This window comes from Ascaphus truei, chromosome 1 (assembly GCF_040206685.1).
Source record: "Ascaphus truei isolate aAscTru1 chromosome 1, aAscTru1.hap1, whole genome shotgun sequence".
NCBI lineage: Eukaryota > Metazoa > Chordata > Amphibia > Anura > Ascaphidae > Ascaphus > Ascaphus truei.
In genome coordinates this window covers 131422684-131441253 of record NC_134483.1, presented here as the reverse complement: position 1 = coordinate 131441253, position 18570 = coordinate 131422684, and the positions used below count along the sequence as shown (strand labels likewise).

Genomic DNA, 18570 nt, shown 5'->3' with positions numbered 1-18570 from the left:
GGGCAACGATGGACATGCCCTCTGGCCAATGACTGTGAACCCTTCCAGGGGTTCATGTGATTGGGTATCAGAGAATGGTAACACACCAAAGAAGGAGCCAAGAGAAAGATAGAGGGCAGGATGTGAAGGGATGAGTCAGAGCTGCTGCAGATGGGGAAACAGTGAGGAAGTCCCTGTCCCAAGTCAGGACAAAGGCAGGCAGACGGTGTGGCGTTGGAGCATCCCCTGTCCGGATCAAGGGGATAACCCGCCATGGGTCTGGTACAGTGAGTACTCCGAATGTATAAGAGTCCAGGGGTTCACCCTACCACACTGCGGTATCCTCTATGCATGCACACATTGCATTAGTACAGGCCTGCAACTACAGTATAACTCTCCTTACTGCATCAATGAGCTCCTCCGCTGTGCTGGCACAAGTATTGCACTTGTGACATTCTGGAACACTAGGGCAGCTATCGTTACATGTGTCAGGCTCCCGTGTGTGTGTGTAATATCATTTGTGGATTATTTGAGTTCCTCCAAGAGGGTCACAAAACGGACCGACTGTGTGACTTCACAACTACATTCTTATAAAGTATTGTTGCCCCAAAAGCTACGTCACCTCGTGTTGTCTGACCAGTTTCATTACAATACAGGCAAGGTGGACTCAGGCTCCCGCCCTAGTAGTTGCAAATACAGGGGAATAAAGAGGGGTTACACCAGATGTTTGCATAAATGCTGGGTTTCACAGGCATAGCCTTTATGATCACTTGTACCTCAAACATATTGCAATATATTGCATGATGTTATCAACCTTTTTTGAGGAAGGGCACACCTGACAGATTATTTTAAATCTTGGGGGAATACCCGACCTTTAGACCTCACTCATCCCCTCCTCATTTCCATGTATACACACTCGCCCGCCATTTCAAACCCCCTCTTCCTACACACTCCACATTCACCCTCTTACTCTCACTCTATATTAAACCCCACTTCATCCTCTTTCTTAATCATAAATGTCACATTCATCCCCCTTCTCTTTCGTACACCACATACCTTCCCCTCAAAAAGCACTAGTCTCCCCACACAACGCCCTCTTTCCTTCCACACACCCCAAACTTGTCTGCAGCTCAGCGGGCGTGTCTTGCGCTGTCAGAAGATGTAGAGGCTCCTTCTATGCCAGGCTGAGAGAGGAGAGATGGATCGCAACCTTTATTATACGTCTCCAGGCAGCGTGGGAAATGCTTGCAAACCAGCCAGTTGAGGTTTCCCCTGGGGCCGTGGCACCTTTGGCCGAAGGTCAGAGCACACCAGGGTTCACAATCGCCCTGGTTGAGAAACACTGCTCTAATATAATAAGAGATAGCTCCAAGGCAAGTTATTGTAACAGCAAAGAAGTTGACATATTACAGGATCGATGACTCTTAGGACAAGTCCCCCCTGGACAAGTGCAGGAAGTTTGTCCTTTCTGGAAAATGGGTGCCAGTAAAGAGTGCTTGACTATGAGGAATTGATAAACTGTGCGTATCACACAATTTTCCTCCTGACTGCAGAATTATCGCAAAAAAAGTATCTGAAATGAAAATCCAAATGAATCACATTTTTCTAATGAATTTTTTTTTAGTTATTATTTTACTAACATTTTATTTGTTTAATATGTTCCATTGTAACCAAATGCATTTATCAACGGCAAATTAAAATATTTTATACAAGAACAAAACTTGCATTTGTAATGTTATTCTGTATATTAATTGCATTCCCCTTTGGAGCACGAAAAAAAAGTATCACATTTTTTCATCTACTTCTGGTTTTGCTTTCTCGCAAATGTAAAGTCAATACCATTTTCCTTATTTTGATATAATGTGACATCCAAGAATAATGTAAACATGTCAGCATTTAAATTTCCCTGTGATAACATTAATATAATTTATACACTGGCGACACACTTTATTCGAGCTCGGCTAGTCCCACGAATTCGGGTATACCCGGGTGTATTGAGGTTTGTGACTGTTTTCTGCCCGAGTGCATTGAGTTATTTTCCAGGCAGGGATTGAAGCATTTTATTCCCGCTGGCTGCAATGCTGCACAGTATATATATATATATATATATATATATATATATATATATATATATATACTGCATTACAATTCATGAATTTATGCCATCTGGTAGACACGCGAAGCATTGCAGCCTATTAAATCCTAATCATTATCATTTAACAGATCAGCCGTCCATCAGCCAGGCATGAACCCAGGCTGGGAAGGCAAATGCAACGGGGCTTGTCAGAGGTGAGGAGCGGCGCATTCCAGGTATCTGCCAGGTACATACTGGGTATTTGCTCGAATAAAGTGTGTCGCAGCAGTAGCATTAAAACGTGTTTCATGACAAAGAATTATGATATAATAATCCATACTGCAGAAAACTAGATTTGCAGATTATGTTACCTTTTACGTTAGACCTGGTATATGCGTAGTGCTATAGACTTCGCAGCCGTATAGTGGATAAATAAATAACCAGATACTTGTGAGGGGGGACCCCTAAACATACGCTTGATAGAAGACAGGTACTGAGTTGGAACCCTGGATAGTAAGCTCACTGATAAGTGACACTATGGTATACAATAATACCAGGACAATTAAGTATAATGACACCCTATAACGTACCAAAATGTCTAAACAAATAAAGTCCTGAACAGGAAAACATGTAGCAAGCGAATAACTCACTTTGAGTGCTGCATAGTCCATGCGATCCACAGGTAAGGGGTCCCAGGTGTGTTTCCGTCCACGGAGTAGACAAGTAGAATAGAGGAAATTGGAGGAGCACTACTATAAGTATCAAAAAGTAGAAAAAAGAAGGTGCGTATCGTATAAAAAATTATTTATTGGTCATGGATAAAAAAGGGGGCACAGGAGAACCCCACCAACGTTTCACGCTTCACAGAGCGCTTTCTCAAGGTGAGAGCTGTCTCAAGGTGAGAGCTGTCTCAAGGTGAGAAAGCGCTCTGTGAAGCGTGAAACGTTGGTGGGGTTCTCCTGTGCCCCCTTTTTTATCCATGACCAATAAATAATTTTTTATAGGATACGCACCTTCTTTTTTCTACTTATAGTAGTGCTCCTCCAATTTCCTCTATTCTACTTACCTTTTACTTTACCAACACAGAGTGCTGAGTAAAAAAATAAATCATAATAATCTCCAAAATGTAAATTTGATGCAAACTTTCATGATCCTTTATCAGACCAAAAGAAAATTCTACACAGATCCTGCAGTAGAGTTCATGTTTGAACGTGCTACACGTAAAGAAAAACCCGCACAGCTAGTGTTAAACCACGGTGAGGTGCTGACTGGATGGAGATGTAATTGTATACAGAAGAAAAAGGAACCCAGTCTTCAAGCACTCAGTCACAACAGATGTATAATTGTAATATTAAAATACTTTATTTATACCATGAATAAAAAATAGGGTGTTAAAATAAGATTAAATAGTGTGATTCAACAGCACGTGACTGTATCATTGGTAACCCACCTATGGCTAGGTGGGTAGATGGTGAGTAAGGAGATCCCTAATAGATACTCGGGATCTGTCGCTATAATTTTAGCTACCTAAAGATATAGGGAAGGAGCCGTAGAGAGCCCACTTGAAAAGTTGTCTCAATGTGGATGTATCAGGGCGTATAATACGCACTAAATTGACACACTTAAAAAAGTGTGTACATTCATACATTGATACACTCGATCATCAGCTGTTAACACTGGCATTCTCTATGTGCACTTAAGGCGTTGCCTCCTGAGCATCATCCCAGTGAGCTAAGCTGTGAGTTTCCTATAACAGCCTCACTTGTCAGCGCTGATTAATGTTCTACCACTGAAATACCGTGGTGGCTGTCTTCATGCTACACCCATTTGCGCACCCAATCACCCTGTCACTTCAAGGGTGAATTGCTTACGTGTGCTGAGGGTCTGCATTTAGCACATTTACACAGCGTGTATCTGTTGGGTACAGAGTTGAGTGCATTTGCTGTCATAGATAGATAGATACCACTGATACTTTCACTGATAGGAGTGAGGGTGTGCATATATTGGTATTTGCCACTTTTTTAAACACTCATATATGTATTTACACAATATACGGTGTTTCCATATAAGACACCAATTGCAGTACAGGTGTTCAAGTGGCTCTATCCTATGCCTCAATTATGCCATTAATCTTACACCTTACCTGGGTATCTGTCATACCAGTCTGCACTTATCTCCTGTAGTGTGGGCTATACAGGTCACTATTATAGACCTGGCAAGTGTATCAGTCTGGGGTACCCCCTTTTAGAATCAATACCTTGCCTTGACAGCATCAGTGAGGTTATCTAGCTACTATTACACCATCATTCACGGGTATTTACCATACAGGTCTTACCTACCGCATATCATGCCTAAGTGTGCCTATGTACATACTTTTTTAAGTGTGTCAATTTAGTGCGTATTATACGCCCTGATACATCCACATTGAGACAACTTTTCAAGTGGGCTCTCTACGGCTCCTTCCCTATATCTTTAGGTAGCTAAAATTATAGCGACAGATCCCGCGTATCTATTAGGGATCTCCTTACTCACCATCTACCCACCTAGCCATAGGTGGGTTACCAATGATACAGTCACGTGCTGTTGAATCACACTATTTAATCGTATTTTAACACCCTTTTTTTTTTTCATGGTACAGTATAAATAAAGTATATTATTAATACAATTATACAACTGTTGTGACTGAGTGCTTGAAGACTGGGTTCCTTTTTCTTCATGTTTGAACGATAACATTAATATTACAATTCCCCAAAACATCTCTCGAACTGTGTGCAGTCTGGAGACTTTAAGATTGTAGGGTCAGTTTATCAAAGTAGTGAAAACCGTTGCAAACAATCTGGATACATTAATGCATATTGAAAATGCCATTCATAGCATTGATTCAATGGCAAAAGGGTCGTTTTTTAGCTTGATACTTAACACCCAGGTCTACTGAAGAAATGTCCATTGTATTAATATGTAATGTTAGTTATATATATATTTATATTGTCTAACCTTGACACAGATTAGCATTAAAAAAAAAAATCTTCTATTTTGTAACACAGTCTGCTTTGACCATACATTTATAAATGTCAAAGTGCTCCTCTGAAAAAGGACCCTGTGTGCCTGGAACTCACACACACAATGTGCATGAGTAGTTTGCATAAATTGACTAGTAACAAGTATCATAGAAAAAAGATATCAAGTATCACAACTAAAAATATTCCATTAGAAACTCTCAGATAAATATTAAAGTATGAATACACTTGCCAGTGTAATCAGTGAATACATTACGTTTACTCAAGTTAAATGATCATGATAAACTCATTTTATACTTGTTTCCTATGACTATTCATATTTGATAGTTAGATGGCTATTTGTAGGTATGTATTCACGGATTCTCTCTCTCTGGTTCGACATGAAAAACTATGAACATCACATCAGACAACCCTATTATGTAGGTACTTAAAGCAGCAATCCAGGTTTCATTTATTTTTAATTACAGGATGGAAGCGGCGGGTCTCCAGAGCTGAACTGTGTTGATTTCAGCTCCTGGGACTCCCTGCGTCCTGAGATACTTGCCTCCATAAGGGGTGCCGGTATCTCTGGCAAGTTTAAAGGTCCTGATCACATGGTCCAATAGGAAGCCGCAATGGATGATGACATCACGCCTTCCTATTGGCCCGCGACATTTAATTGCCACCGTTATGTTAGGCATACAATTTCCCTGCCTGCAAAGATACCAGCACCCCTATGGAGGTATCTTTAGAAGCAGGGGGTTCCCCAGAATTGAAAGTAACAGTTCAGGTCCGGAGCCCACCTGTTTCAATTCTGTAATAAAAAAAATGAAACCTGGATTGTTGCTTTTAACTGTATATGTATATCCCTAAAATTAAGCACCAACTAAAACCATAATTCCTTCATCATTGTTAATCTAAGTGGGTATATATAATTGTAGGTTATGCTAAGGTTTCCTACAAAAATAATCTGGTTTTAGATCACAGAAAAAAACAAAACAAATATAAAACATTGTTAAACCAGCAGCTACGGGCAAATTATTCTCTATTAGCTACCTTTATGATAAAAGGGAAGCTTCCACACTTTGCCAGGCAGAGCATAATAGCCTCCGATTTATGGGAGATCAAAGCAGCAAACTGCATGTTTTCTCAAGTATGAGTTTTCTTCACCAACTTTTCTTCTGACTGCAGCAAAGAGAGCTGTGTGAAGGGGATAAGCACTAAACCCAAAGGACAGGCGGTACGCAGCAAGAAAGAAAGCAAACTCCCTCGTGCTTTTTGCAGGTCACTACCAAGGACCATGTTAGCAGATCCACACCAGACCCTTAACAGGCAGCTCGGCTGGTAGCAGTAATTAGCTTGGACAGATCTGGCTCCGAGAGTAGCAGCGAGGCAACATCATAATGAGCTCAGCTGGGATTAGCAGGACAGGGCAGGGAACCAAGAGAGCTGAAGCATTTTGCATTGCGTATGTATCAGGGAGATCAAACGAGGATGGCTGCCTAGGTTATCCCCTCACCACCTCGTTCCTGAAATGATGCAAGGCAGTGTGTAAAATACAGGCTAATGAAGAGAGACACCTCCAACAGACGAGAGCCACATTAATTAACACAATTCGTGCGTTGTGCTGCACCGTTTCGGCTACTGCCGGCGAACTTGTTAATATCACTGATTAATATATATATATTTTTTTTTTAAATGAAGAGACACAAACTGCTCCAATTTTCTATTTCAACATAATCTGTGATCAGCTTTTGATTTTTTCATGCAGCTCTTGTACAGTACATGTTACTTTTCCACTGTCGTTGTTGAGGATCAACATAGTGGTATGTTCTTGCCACAGCCTTATTTCCACCCAAGCTGTACTCACACACTATGAACAGGATCGCTGGTGCTTGCAAAGGGTCCCTGCTGGTATCAATGTAGATTGTCCAATACTATGTGTGTATACTACCACAGGGGTCCTCAACTCCAGTCCTCATGCCCCCCCCCCCCCCCCCAACAGGTCAGGTTTTCAGGATATCCCAGCTTCAGCACAGGTGGCTCAAGCAGTCCCAGCTTCAGCCATGATATCGTCCAATCACTCGCTTTCTATTTTTACAGTATCCCATTGGACTTTATCTCCACTTGCCATGGTGAAGCACAATATGTTTGTTTTTTTCACCTTCCCGTATTCTTTATAGCGGTTACACAGACAGATTGAGCAAATATTTTCAGACTTAAATTAAAATGTGAAACACTACAGCATATTGTGGACTATTGTAAAACATACCAGATCCCGAGTCAGTTACTTACCACCAGATATTGCCTACAAATCCAGTTTTGAAGAGGCTACTTTCAAACATTCGATGCAGTTGACATGACCACAAGCAACATTGAGAGCTAAAGCAGCAATCAACCTAATAAACGCCTTCTTTTCTAGTAGGGGAATTGCTGCTTTACATTTGTATTAATTACCAGTGACCAAATTACTAAAGAACAAACACTTACTTCTCAGCCAATAGTTTGCGGTGTTCCCTCTTAAAGTGAGCAAGCTCATTCCACACGGCATCAGAGTCTTCCTGTCGAAGTTGCCAATGATCAGCACGTCGGGGTCTCTTGTTATTGCCTTTTTCCCTGCAAGGTTATAACAACATTGACATGAAATTGCTCAATCACACAATGGGTTAACATAACTTATTGATGGCAATAAGCCACTGCCATGGAAAATGAGTTACTGCATGCCAGTGATTTTCAATCTTTTAAGAGCAATGGGACGCTTTACAGATGCATTGTGACTTTAGAGTACCAAAGTCTACAGTACTTATCCAATGTAAGTAAACATATTATTTTAAAACAAACAACTTTCCATATTTCATATTACTTAAACAATTACATAAGATTTCATAACTTTCTTTGAATAGTCACGAGGGGGAAGAATGCAAAGTAATGAAATTGCTGGGTTTTGAACATTGACATTTCCATCATTACCAAATTTGTTTCTCTGGACTTCTGGTAACCTTCTGCTGCATACTGGCCCACAGAGCACAGCTTAAAAACCATGGCACTAAGCTCCTATCTCACCATCTCGACTATTGCGTTCTGCTCAAGGATGTCTTCTCTCCACCCCTTTTGTATCTAAAGCACTCTCCTGCCTTAAACCTCTATCACGGACAGCCCCACACCTCTGGAATGCCCTTTCCCTCAATATCCGACTAGCATCCTCTCTATCCACCTTTAAGACCCACCTTAAAACAAACCTCCATTAGCTCCGTGGCCAATACTTTACACCTCAAACATAAAGCTTGGCCCCTTGCAGACACATTTACCAGAATGCCCTCCCACTGTCTCTGTACGTTCTTCCTACCTACCAATTAGATTGTAAGCTCTTTGGAGCAGGGACTCCTTTTCCTAAATGTTATTTTTATGTCTGAGGCACTTCTTCCCATTATGTGTTATTTGTATTATTTGTTATTTATATGATTGTCACGTGAATTACTGCTGTGAAGCGCTATGTATATTAATGGCGCTATATAAATAAAGACATACATACATCTCAATTATTTTATACTGTATACGAAACACAATAAAGGCTTTGTGTCATTCCAGAGAACAATGGGTTCAGTACCACTGTGGGAAAAATATATTCATCTTTTATTCTGGTCAAGGGTACTGTGAAATATTCAATATTGGTGACAATACAATCTTATTCAGTCACAAATAGGTGGCTGGGAATATACAGGCCTGTTTTCTACAATTCTAACAACCTTCCAGCACCAACAATATTTGAAGCTATTGGTCTGGATATTGAGATACTGGGCTGGATGGACTAATTAATTTATCCCAGTGTGAACAGTTCAAATGTTATTATAATAAAGCAGACATTTCCCATGTTTATTAGATCTCTTCTATTTTTAGTTTTTCTGCTACAATTGTTATTTTAGGTTTAATTTTGAACCAGTGCAAAGTGAAATAAAAGTGCTGCTAGCAGCATTACTACCTTTGTGCTAATGAATGTGAGGAATGTCACTATGGAGTCAGGTGTGATAAAAAAACAAAACAAAACTGAATTGAGACAGATTGCTGCAGTAAAATAGACTATGACAGATCCTCTGGGAAATCAGCTGTTGGATGTGTGCCAGAACTTATTTAAAAATGTACATGTAATATTAATTTGTAACGAACAATATAATTTAATATAAAACATGTTAACGTGGAAGATTAGATTGTATTTATTAATTCCTGAACTGTTGGGAATGTTAATCATTTAGTAATCCTCGAGAATAGGTTACAAACAGAAATATTTTGCTTTTTTTGGATTGGGCGAGGGGTTGAAAGTTCCTTTCCAAGAGATTAATAATGAGAACGTAGATGGCAAACCGCTATATAATGTTAATTATATTAATATGCAACATTTCTATAAATTGATCCAGCGCTAAAACTTGCTTGAGTACACTTTGCAAACAAAAAGTTGGCTAAGGACACACAAAAATAAAACTGAAGGTGTTTGTGTTTTACATAATCTAATCAGTCTTAGTAAACTACCAGTACCTTCAACAGCATAAATAAAAACTCAATTCTAAGTTCTAATAACGTAAACACTATACATCAGATTTAGCAAAAACATACTGTCCTAGTTTTGCACCATAGAACCTTTGATATACCGTAGAAATATTTTTCTATAATTACTACTTCGAAAAGCATGTTCAACGTAAATTGCAGTACAAAATGTTTAATTCACCTTTGTTGCTCCATATTATTTTGAGTATATTATAATAATAATAATAAGTTTATTTATACAGCGCTTTTCTCTAATGGGACTCAAAGCACTTTAGAGTTGCAAAAATGGAAAAAGAAGAAAACATTTAAGACTATAAACAAGACCTGACACACGGAAAGATACAATACAGGATGGGACGGTACTGTAGCTATTAAATGCCGGACAGGTTGTAGTTCACAAAGTAAATGCCTGGGTAAACTGGTAAGTCTTGAGCTCGTTTTTATAGATTTCCAAAGAAGGGGCCTTGCGAACTGTACGAGACAAATTGTTCCAAAGAGCGGGACCAGCGTGGCTAAAAGCTCGGGCACCGAAGGAAGTCACAGAGATTCTGGGAACTGTTAGGAGTCCTTCATCCGCAGATCGAAGTGAGCGAATGGGAGTGTGGGGAATTGGAAGCTCTGTCAGACAGCTGGGACCCTGGTGATGTAGTGCTTTGAGTGTCAGCAAGTCAATCTCCAAATAAATTCGCCATTTTACAGGCAGCCTATCCCTAATATTACTGTTCAGTTACCAAAATGATTCCTAGGTCGTTCGTATTCCTCGATCACCATCATCACTTATCAATAATACATGTGAGGTTGAGGGTCTCAGAAAGATGGTGTTGAGGCTTGGTCTGAAGTGGCAGTGGTTAGGCCTTCAGCCACAGAATAAAATATATGTTGTCCCTTCTCTTGCTTATAGAGGCAATCTATGTAGCACTTTAAAACAAACAAATAAAACCTTTATATATATATTGGAATTTATGGGCAGCCATTTAGTGAACCATGGGAAGCAGGACCTTTGTGATAGATCACAGGAGAACGAATCATTATATGTATATAATATATACACACACAGCCTTTGATTACATTTATTGGCAACTAATTACCTAAGCTGCCGATCGATTCGTTCTCCTGTGATCGATCAGAAAGATCCTGCTTCCCATGGTTCACTAAATGGCTGCCCATAAATTCCAATCAATCCTTCAGTCTGTATAACTCAGCAGCTACAATGTATCCTGATATTACTAACAGGTAACATTGCTTATTGTTACAGTTTGCAGCTCAAACTGCTGGGAATATTGGCAACAAGTTATCACAAACAGGAAAGTGTCTTCCACTGTGCGGGGTGTGTTGAAAGCAACTATAGAAATCAAATGATGCTCAGTATATTAAAACTCATTAAAATGGCATTAAGAGTTGAATATTTTTATTTAATTTAAATGTATTATCTAATACTTCAGAACGTATTTATTTAAAAAAAAAAACACATGCAGGTAATTGTATGGATTGCTCCTTTAAGCCTAATTGATTCTCACCCACGACCCTCTTTTCTCTATGTATAAGATCTGGATGCACAGTGAGCTGACATGAATATAACTTACTTGCCACATGCATCGTCGCATTGCTCTATTTGCTGTTTAACTGCCCTGTAGTTAGTCTGCAACGTCAGTAGCCTCTCTCTGCGTCTTTCATGGGCTTTTCGTATCTCAGCATTTTCTTGGTTCTAGACAACAGGGGAAAATGTTATGAATATATATAGAGAGCTACTGTATATAGAGAGATATATAGAGAGCTCTCTCACTCGATTATATATATATATATATATATATATATATATGAGAAAAACAAAACAGAGAGCGCACGCCCCATAGTGTGATACTGTAACATTTAATGTAGGGAAGGATGGGTGGGGGGATTAAAAACACTCACAATGTGCAAGATAAAATTAGGCAGTATGTGATTAATAATCACCACCAGGCAGGTCCAACCGCAGCAAATAAGGAGTCCACGAACAGCAGGAATCAGTCCCCCCTCCCATCCTTCCCTACATTAAATGTTACAGTATCACACTATGGGGCGTGCGCTCTCTGTTTTGTTTTTCTCATAGATTTTGCTGTGGATTTGGTTAATCCATGTGAGAGCTGCCGTGGGCCCCTGGATCCTGTACTTTGTCCTGTTATTACCTGTCAGGACTCTTCTCTAGGGTTTGGACATTGGACTTTGATATACTATTTATATTAGTGTTCTATTTAGCATAATATTGTTTATTGATTAATAATTATTATATTAGGTTGTTTTGTTATCACATATTGTTATTTGCATTTATATTATCTTATCTTTTGGCGCTACTTTCTTTCCCCTTTCTGTGTATGGAGAGAGAGGGAGAGAGGGGGAGAGAGGGGGAGAGAGGGTGAGAGAGGGGGAGAAAGGGGGAGAGAGGGGGAGAGGGAGAAGGAGAGGGACATACCGTATTGGTCTGAATTTTTTTCCCCTTAAAAATGTCCTTCTGAAAACTGTACTGTACAGCTTTTATTTTCATGTAGAACACCTCCAAAACTTTTGGGTCGTATTATGTGTGAGGCCGTATTATGTGTGAGGCCGTACTATATTCGGGCCAATATGGTGTGTGTGTATATATATATACACACACACACTGTATAGCAGCAGTTTATATGTATAAACACACACAGTATATACATACATACATACATACATACATACACACACACACAGCCACATGCAATTCTAAAACTGTACAGTACATTGCTATGAGTTGATGGGCTTTTTATCAAGGGGAAAATGGAACAAATACATTTCCCAGCTATGTCTCACAATGTGTCTCTGTGATAATGTGGGAGAGTTAGCTTGTATGCAAGTATGTATGATAGGAGCATCAGTATTATTTATTGTACACATTGGTACACAAGTTCTTTTTATGGAACCAAGTTTTTTGTAACACCAGTTTCAAAAGCAAAAAACTTTCAATTTCAAAAGTTCACGTGCACTTTCACTATGTCTCTGCTGAGGGTTTGAAGGGAGGAAGCATGTATATGTAAAATGTGTGGAAGAGAGGAGATGAACACTCCAGGGGTCTACAGAGATGTTGAGTGGTATGTGCATTAGCATAGAAGAACTTAATTGTTAGAGGTGACAGGACTCATGTGAACTGTAGACAGGTGTTAAAGTTAAACCTCATCAAAACTGAGAAAAAAGGTGGGGTACTTAACTTGACCCTTTTCTTCTGTCTGAAACAGAAGGCAATAACGTGATTAAGTCTGATCCACCTTAATTAATGCCACCATAGAATTGTAAGACTATTTCCTACTGCCTTCTGTAGAAAGTAGGAAGCACGACTGCCCAGATTTCATAATGGTATTTGCTATGGCATTTGTTGCATAACTTTTGCGTCTGCATACTGCCTACAATTCTTTACCCACTACAGTACCACTTATTTTGAATTTCATTTAACACAATATGAATATGAAAAGTTAAGTCAACATGTTGTACACATAAAAAGATAACCCTCTGAGGTTTCAAAACCCTATACCTCTATTATATCTATGAATAACTCGATTAGTCAATTAAAAAGTATCAAACTATTCTGAATTTAAACTTTTTTTTGCCAGTAAAAGTATCAACTCCACTATACCTGGCACCTCTTCCAATGTTTCTTTCCAGACTTTGGAATTCCAAAATAACAATCGCCTTTACATTCATAAGGAACATTAATATATTACAATATAATATTATAATACATACAGTACACAAACACAGTATAACACTTTATACCAGTATTTATTTATTTTCCTATGCTCCCAACGATGCTTCAAATCTGGGTTTGGTGTACCACATTTATGGCATTCGTTAAGGACTTGGTAGTTAAATTTAACCCTAATCCTAGAAGTGTAATATGTCCGATGTATCAGCTAAAAATGTATTTCCCTTAGATGTTCCGATGTTACCTTCTTCACTGCATTAATGCCTTCCCCAATTAGATTTTTGTCATCTATCTCCAAAATCTTTCTCCCAATTAGAAAAAGTACCTAGTTCATAGCAGATCCTTAGCTCATATCTTAGAGCAGGGGGTGCGCAAACTGGGGGGCGCGGCGGTTGCAGCTGCCCCGCGCTCTTCCCCCAAGGCATTTAAATGAATGCCTGGGGATCGTGTGAGGCCTCTACAACTTCACTTAGGCTTTGGTCCTGCTGCGTCCGGCGGCGCGGCCGCGTGTGCGTTACTCACCATCACCTGGTATCCTCCCGAGCAGGTCCCAGTCCCTCCTCCCTGCACGGCTCACTACACGCTGTGACGCGTCAGCCGCCAGGGGATGCAAGAGAATTGAGATCCCGAGTGGTGACGCGTCACGTGGTATGGCTGTGAGCCAATCAGAGCCAGGTGTGGAGCTGTCTGCTTCGTGGGGGGCGGGGAAGTGTGTGTATGGATGTGTGTGTGTATGGATATAATATATATATATATATATATATATTGTGTTGTGTGTTTACAGCCCCTCTCCACATCTCATTTATTTTAACTTTTTGCTGCCCGGATCCCCCCTTTCCCCCGATCCCCGCGGCTGCTGCCCGCTCGGACAGGGAAGTGGGAGCAGGGTCAGTACGTTGTTTGGGCCCCCCCCCCCCCTCTGCCTCTCGATCCTTGTGGCTGCTGCCCAGGCCGGAGGTAAGCGCGGGGGGTGGGGTAGGGGGTGGATTAGCGGGAGTATGGCTGGCCCCATTCTTGCCCGCTCTGGGGGGATTGAGCGTGGGGAGGGAGTGGGGGGGAAGCTGGTCACACAATCAGGATTTTGACCAGCTTAGATAAGAATGTAGAAATATACATTGTCACATGTTTTACATATAAAAATAAGAAAATGGGGGTGGGGTGGGAGTTGTATTGCTGCTTTAAAGTAATTTAATCTTGCATCTAAACTTTGTTAGCATTGCCAGGCTGAACTGCGTATTACACAGTAAGCAGTTACACTGAAAATAATGGAAAACTTAATGTTCTTTTGTATTATATTAAATTGAAACCTTAAAACATAGTTACATAGTAGATGAGGTTGAAAAAAGACATAGGTCCATCAAGTTCAACCTATGCTAAATTTAGACAACCTGTGCGTTATGTTTAGGTCTTCCATATATCCTTTCACAATGCCTTCAGCTCAATTAGAGAACATTTGTTCCAACCCACCTTAGCAAACTTGACACCCTCTAAAATTCAATTTGTCGTTTTGTTCTCCAATGCAACTACAACACACATCACTGCGAAATGCTCAAAGAACTAGATTGGTCAACACTAGAGTCTAGGCGCAAAGTTCACCTTTCCTGTCTTGCCTTTAAATTCTTTATGGGCAAGCTACCCAGCTACCTGAACAAGCTCCTCACCCCTACCACCTGCAGAACTTATCACCTGAGATCAGACTCCAAAAGACTATTCATGGTCCCAAGGCTCAACAAAGTATCCGGACGTTCCTCCTCCTCCTTCCGTGCACCCCAAAACTGGAACAACCTACCAGAGACTCTCACATCCACCACCGGTTTAAGTTCTTTCAAATCTAAGACTGTCTCACATTTTAATCTGGTCTGTAACTGTTTCATACGCTCATAATATATATTTTCTTTAACTGTGCACGCAATGTCTTGTATATAATGTATACCCTGTTCATTTATGTAACTGTACTTGTAACCATGTACTATTTGTTTTACTCTGTGCCCAGGACATACTTGAAAACGCGAGGTAACTCTCAATGTATTACTTCCTGGTAAAATATTTTATAAATAAATAAACCTTTCAAACGGCAGGCTTTATATTGGTACTGTAGGTCATGCTTTATATTGGTACTGTAGGGCAGGCTTTATATTGGCACTGTAGGGCAGGCTTTATATTGGCACTGTAGGGCAGGCTTTATATTGGCACTGTAGGGCAGACTTTATATTGGCACTGTAGGGCAGGCTTTATATTGGTACTGTAGGACAGGCTTTATATTGGCACTGTAGGGCAGGCTTTATATTGGCACTGTAGGGCAGGCTTTATATTGGCACTGTAGGGCAGGCTTTATATTGGTACTGTAGGGCAGGCTTTATATTGGCACTGTAGGGCAGGCTTTATATTGGTACTGTAGGGCAGGCTTTATATTGGTACTGTAGGGCAGGCTTTATATTGGTACTGTAGGTCATGCTTTATAAGGTTTCATAACATTCACCTTAACCTGCAGTGCCTTCTCTAAATCTTCATTGTTCTTTTCTGCTATTCTAAGCTTCCGCAACTCTTCTGACTCTCTGGAAAAGCCCTTTGGGGACAGAGACCTTGAACGTTTCACAGGTGGCACCTGGAGAATAAAACAAGGACATGGTTGAAGTAGTCAAACATTGGATTATGAAAGACATGCAAAATTAAAGAACAAGTCATTGAGAATACTAATAATGAATTATAAAAAAAAATAAAAAATCCTGCCTGGAATACTAGAGAAATAACAAGCAGAATTACCACAGTGCTACTGCTAAAGGTTTCTCTGTGACTCGTTAATGAGAATATTCATTTACATTTACATTGTTTCTTTCAGAATAATGATGTCCCATTAGGGAAGACTAAAGGGTTATAGACTCAGGAATGCAAGAAACCTCATTACGAAGGAGGGGATAGAGGATGGTCTAATTGCTCTATAAGGGTCCAAGGTTACACTTGATAGGACAACCGGAAACAAGAGGGAACTGATTTTTTCTCCCTTTGAAATAGTTTAACACACTGTGAAGTAGAAGGAACAATATGCTTGAGGAATATAAATACATCAGACAGTACATCTTATGCCGTAATGACCATATGGTCATTAACTATAATGTTGCTAACTAGAGACAAGAATATGTGTTTTCATTATGTACAGCTTTGTATAACAATCTGGTAAGAGATGTATAAAAAGTAAGGCGATTAAACAGAGGAGCGTTCTTGTACGTTGCTTTTTCTTACGCACCATTTGTCCTTATGTGAAAGCGATTAAAGCAACGGCTATAGAAATATGGTTATGTTGATTTTGGGGGGTATGCAGGGATTGCATTTACGATAGTTTGAGATCATAATCCCCCAATGTCACTGACACACTAGATAGAATATTTATTATGTAGAGAAGCGGATCCAGTTTATGTTTTTAGCCACTTCAGAAGAGAAGCTATTAATCACTTCTGGAAAGGCCAAGCAATGGAAAAGCATTGTAATAATGGAGTGCTCCAATAAGGAGGATTGTGTTTACAGGTTTAATCTTTTTGATGTCAACCCTCAATTTATATTACATGTATATACAATGGTTTACAGTGTATTGGAAAACAAAGAAAAAGCCCTGTTGCAGGATTCTTAGTCATGTAAATCGAATATACCTACCAGAGACTCTCATATCCACCACCAGCTTAAGTTCTTTCAAATCTAAGGCTGTCTCACACTTTAATCTGGTCTGTAACTGTTTCATAAGCTCATAATATATATTTTCTTTAACTGTGCATGCAATGTCTTGTATATAAATGTATACCTTGTTCATTTATGTAACTGTATTTGTAACCATGTATTATTTGTTTTACTCTGTGCCCAGGACATACTTGAAAACGAGAGGTAACTCTCAATGTATTACTTCCTGGTAAAATATTTTATAAATAAATAAATAAATAAATACAGTAGTTACTCAGGGAAAATACCACTTGATTGTCAGAATGTTTTTAAAATTAACTACAGCTCAACCCCCTTATAACGCTGTGCTTGGGGTCCAAAGAATCACATCGCGTTATAAGCGGATCGCGTTAAAAATAATGTACAATTGTATGCATTGTACAATAAAGTATTTAAGATATCATCGTGTTGTAAAGTATTCAGAAATACGAAAATTGGGAGCCACGCTTGCATCGCGTTATAAGCGGATTCGCGTTGTAACGGGGTGGAGCTGTATTTGGTTAATTTGGTTCTTATTTCAATCCCTATAGGGGGAGAAGGCAAAAGAACAGAGGAGGATGGAGATACGTATTGGTATTGATGGATACTAGCTTTGCATGCCCATGCGGTGTGTCATTTGACAACAGCTCTGCCATATAACATTTTGAAATAAAATATGATGTCAACTATTATTTGTTTTCTTATATTTTAACAAGAGTAAGAGAGGTTGCTTGAACCATAAACATCATATTTATAAAACTCCACCTTAGAGATTCACAAAGTTTTTCTTGCGGCGTTTCACCATACAATATTTACCCTGTTTATCAATAAATGAGCCCCTTTAAAAAAGGTTAAATGGGAATACAATTCATTGTGAAGTAGTAGGTCAATGCCCCTCTGGAACTATACATGTTCATAAAGGGTTAATAAATACCAATTACATGTGCAATACACAATAGTGAAGAAGGGTTTGAAAAGCAATACACTTCAGTATTGATCTAATCACAGTGACAGAAAAGGCTCCAATACACAGAAGATTGCTACAGAGGTTAATTTTAATAATTTAAAGCGATTTTGGGGTGCTGTTCGTGGTAATGTTTCTTAATTTAATTAAAAATGTCCAATATTTTTAATTGCTTTGTAGAAACACATTTTAAACATACATAAAATGTTTAACCCGCGATGTGTGTCAATACCACAATGACCAATTATAGCACAGAATGGTAACAATGCTTTGTTACGATACAGACAGATAGTTTAGAGTGAGCAATATTATATACGGTTAAAAAAATATTATAAGAAGTAAAAACATAACTACTTATCAAACATTTTTGTCACATTTTCCCTTGTGATGCTCTATCACTAGAAATTAGAACAATATGCAGAGTCATCGGATTTAGTAATGGACACAAATAGCCAATAAAATTAAAAATAAATAAATAAAACGCCTGTTGGTCTACAGCAGTCTTGGAAATGTAGTGTCACAAACAGATCGGGATTTACAATGCAAATTACCCTCATTACAGTTAAGCTCATTATATGGAAATGCATATAGATGAAACACAGAAAACCTGGCCTGTCTGTGGAATTTCATG

At 39.3% G+C, this 18570-nt stretch overlaps 1 protein-coding gene across 6 annotated transcripts in view; it reads right to left on the bottom strand.

The window, feature by feature from the left end:
* Positions 1-18570, bottom strand: part of CNTLN (centlein) — a 307481-nt gene that overhangs the window by 177146 nt on the left and 111765 nt on the right. For all 6 annotated transcript variants that reach the window (XM_075594863.1, XM_075594856.1, XM_075594883.1 and 3 more), the window contains 3 exons: positions 15768-15893; positions 11172-11293; positions 7540-7665 (listed from right to left, as the gene is read on the bottom strand). In XM_075594863.1, the coding sequence (XP_075450978.1) occupies positions 7540-7665; positions 11172-11293; positions 15768-15893 (374 nt within the window). The remainder of the gene's footprint in view (positions 1-7539; positions 7666-11171; positions 11294-15767; positions 15894-18570) is intronic.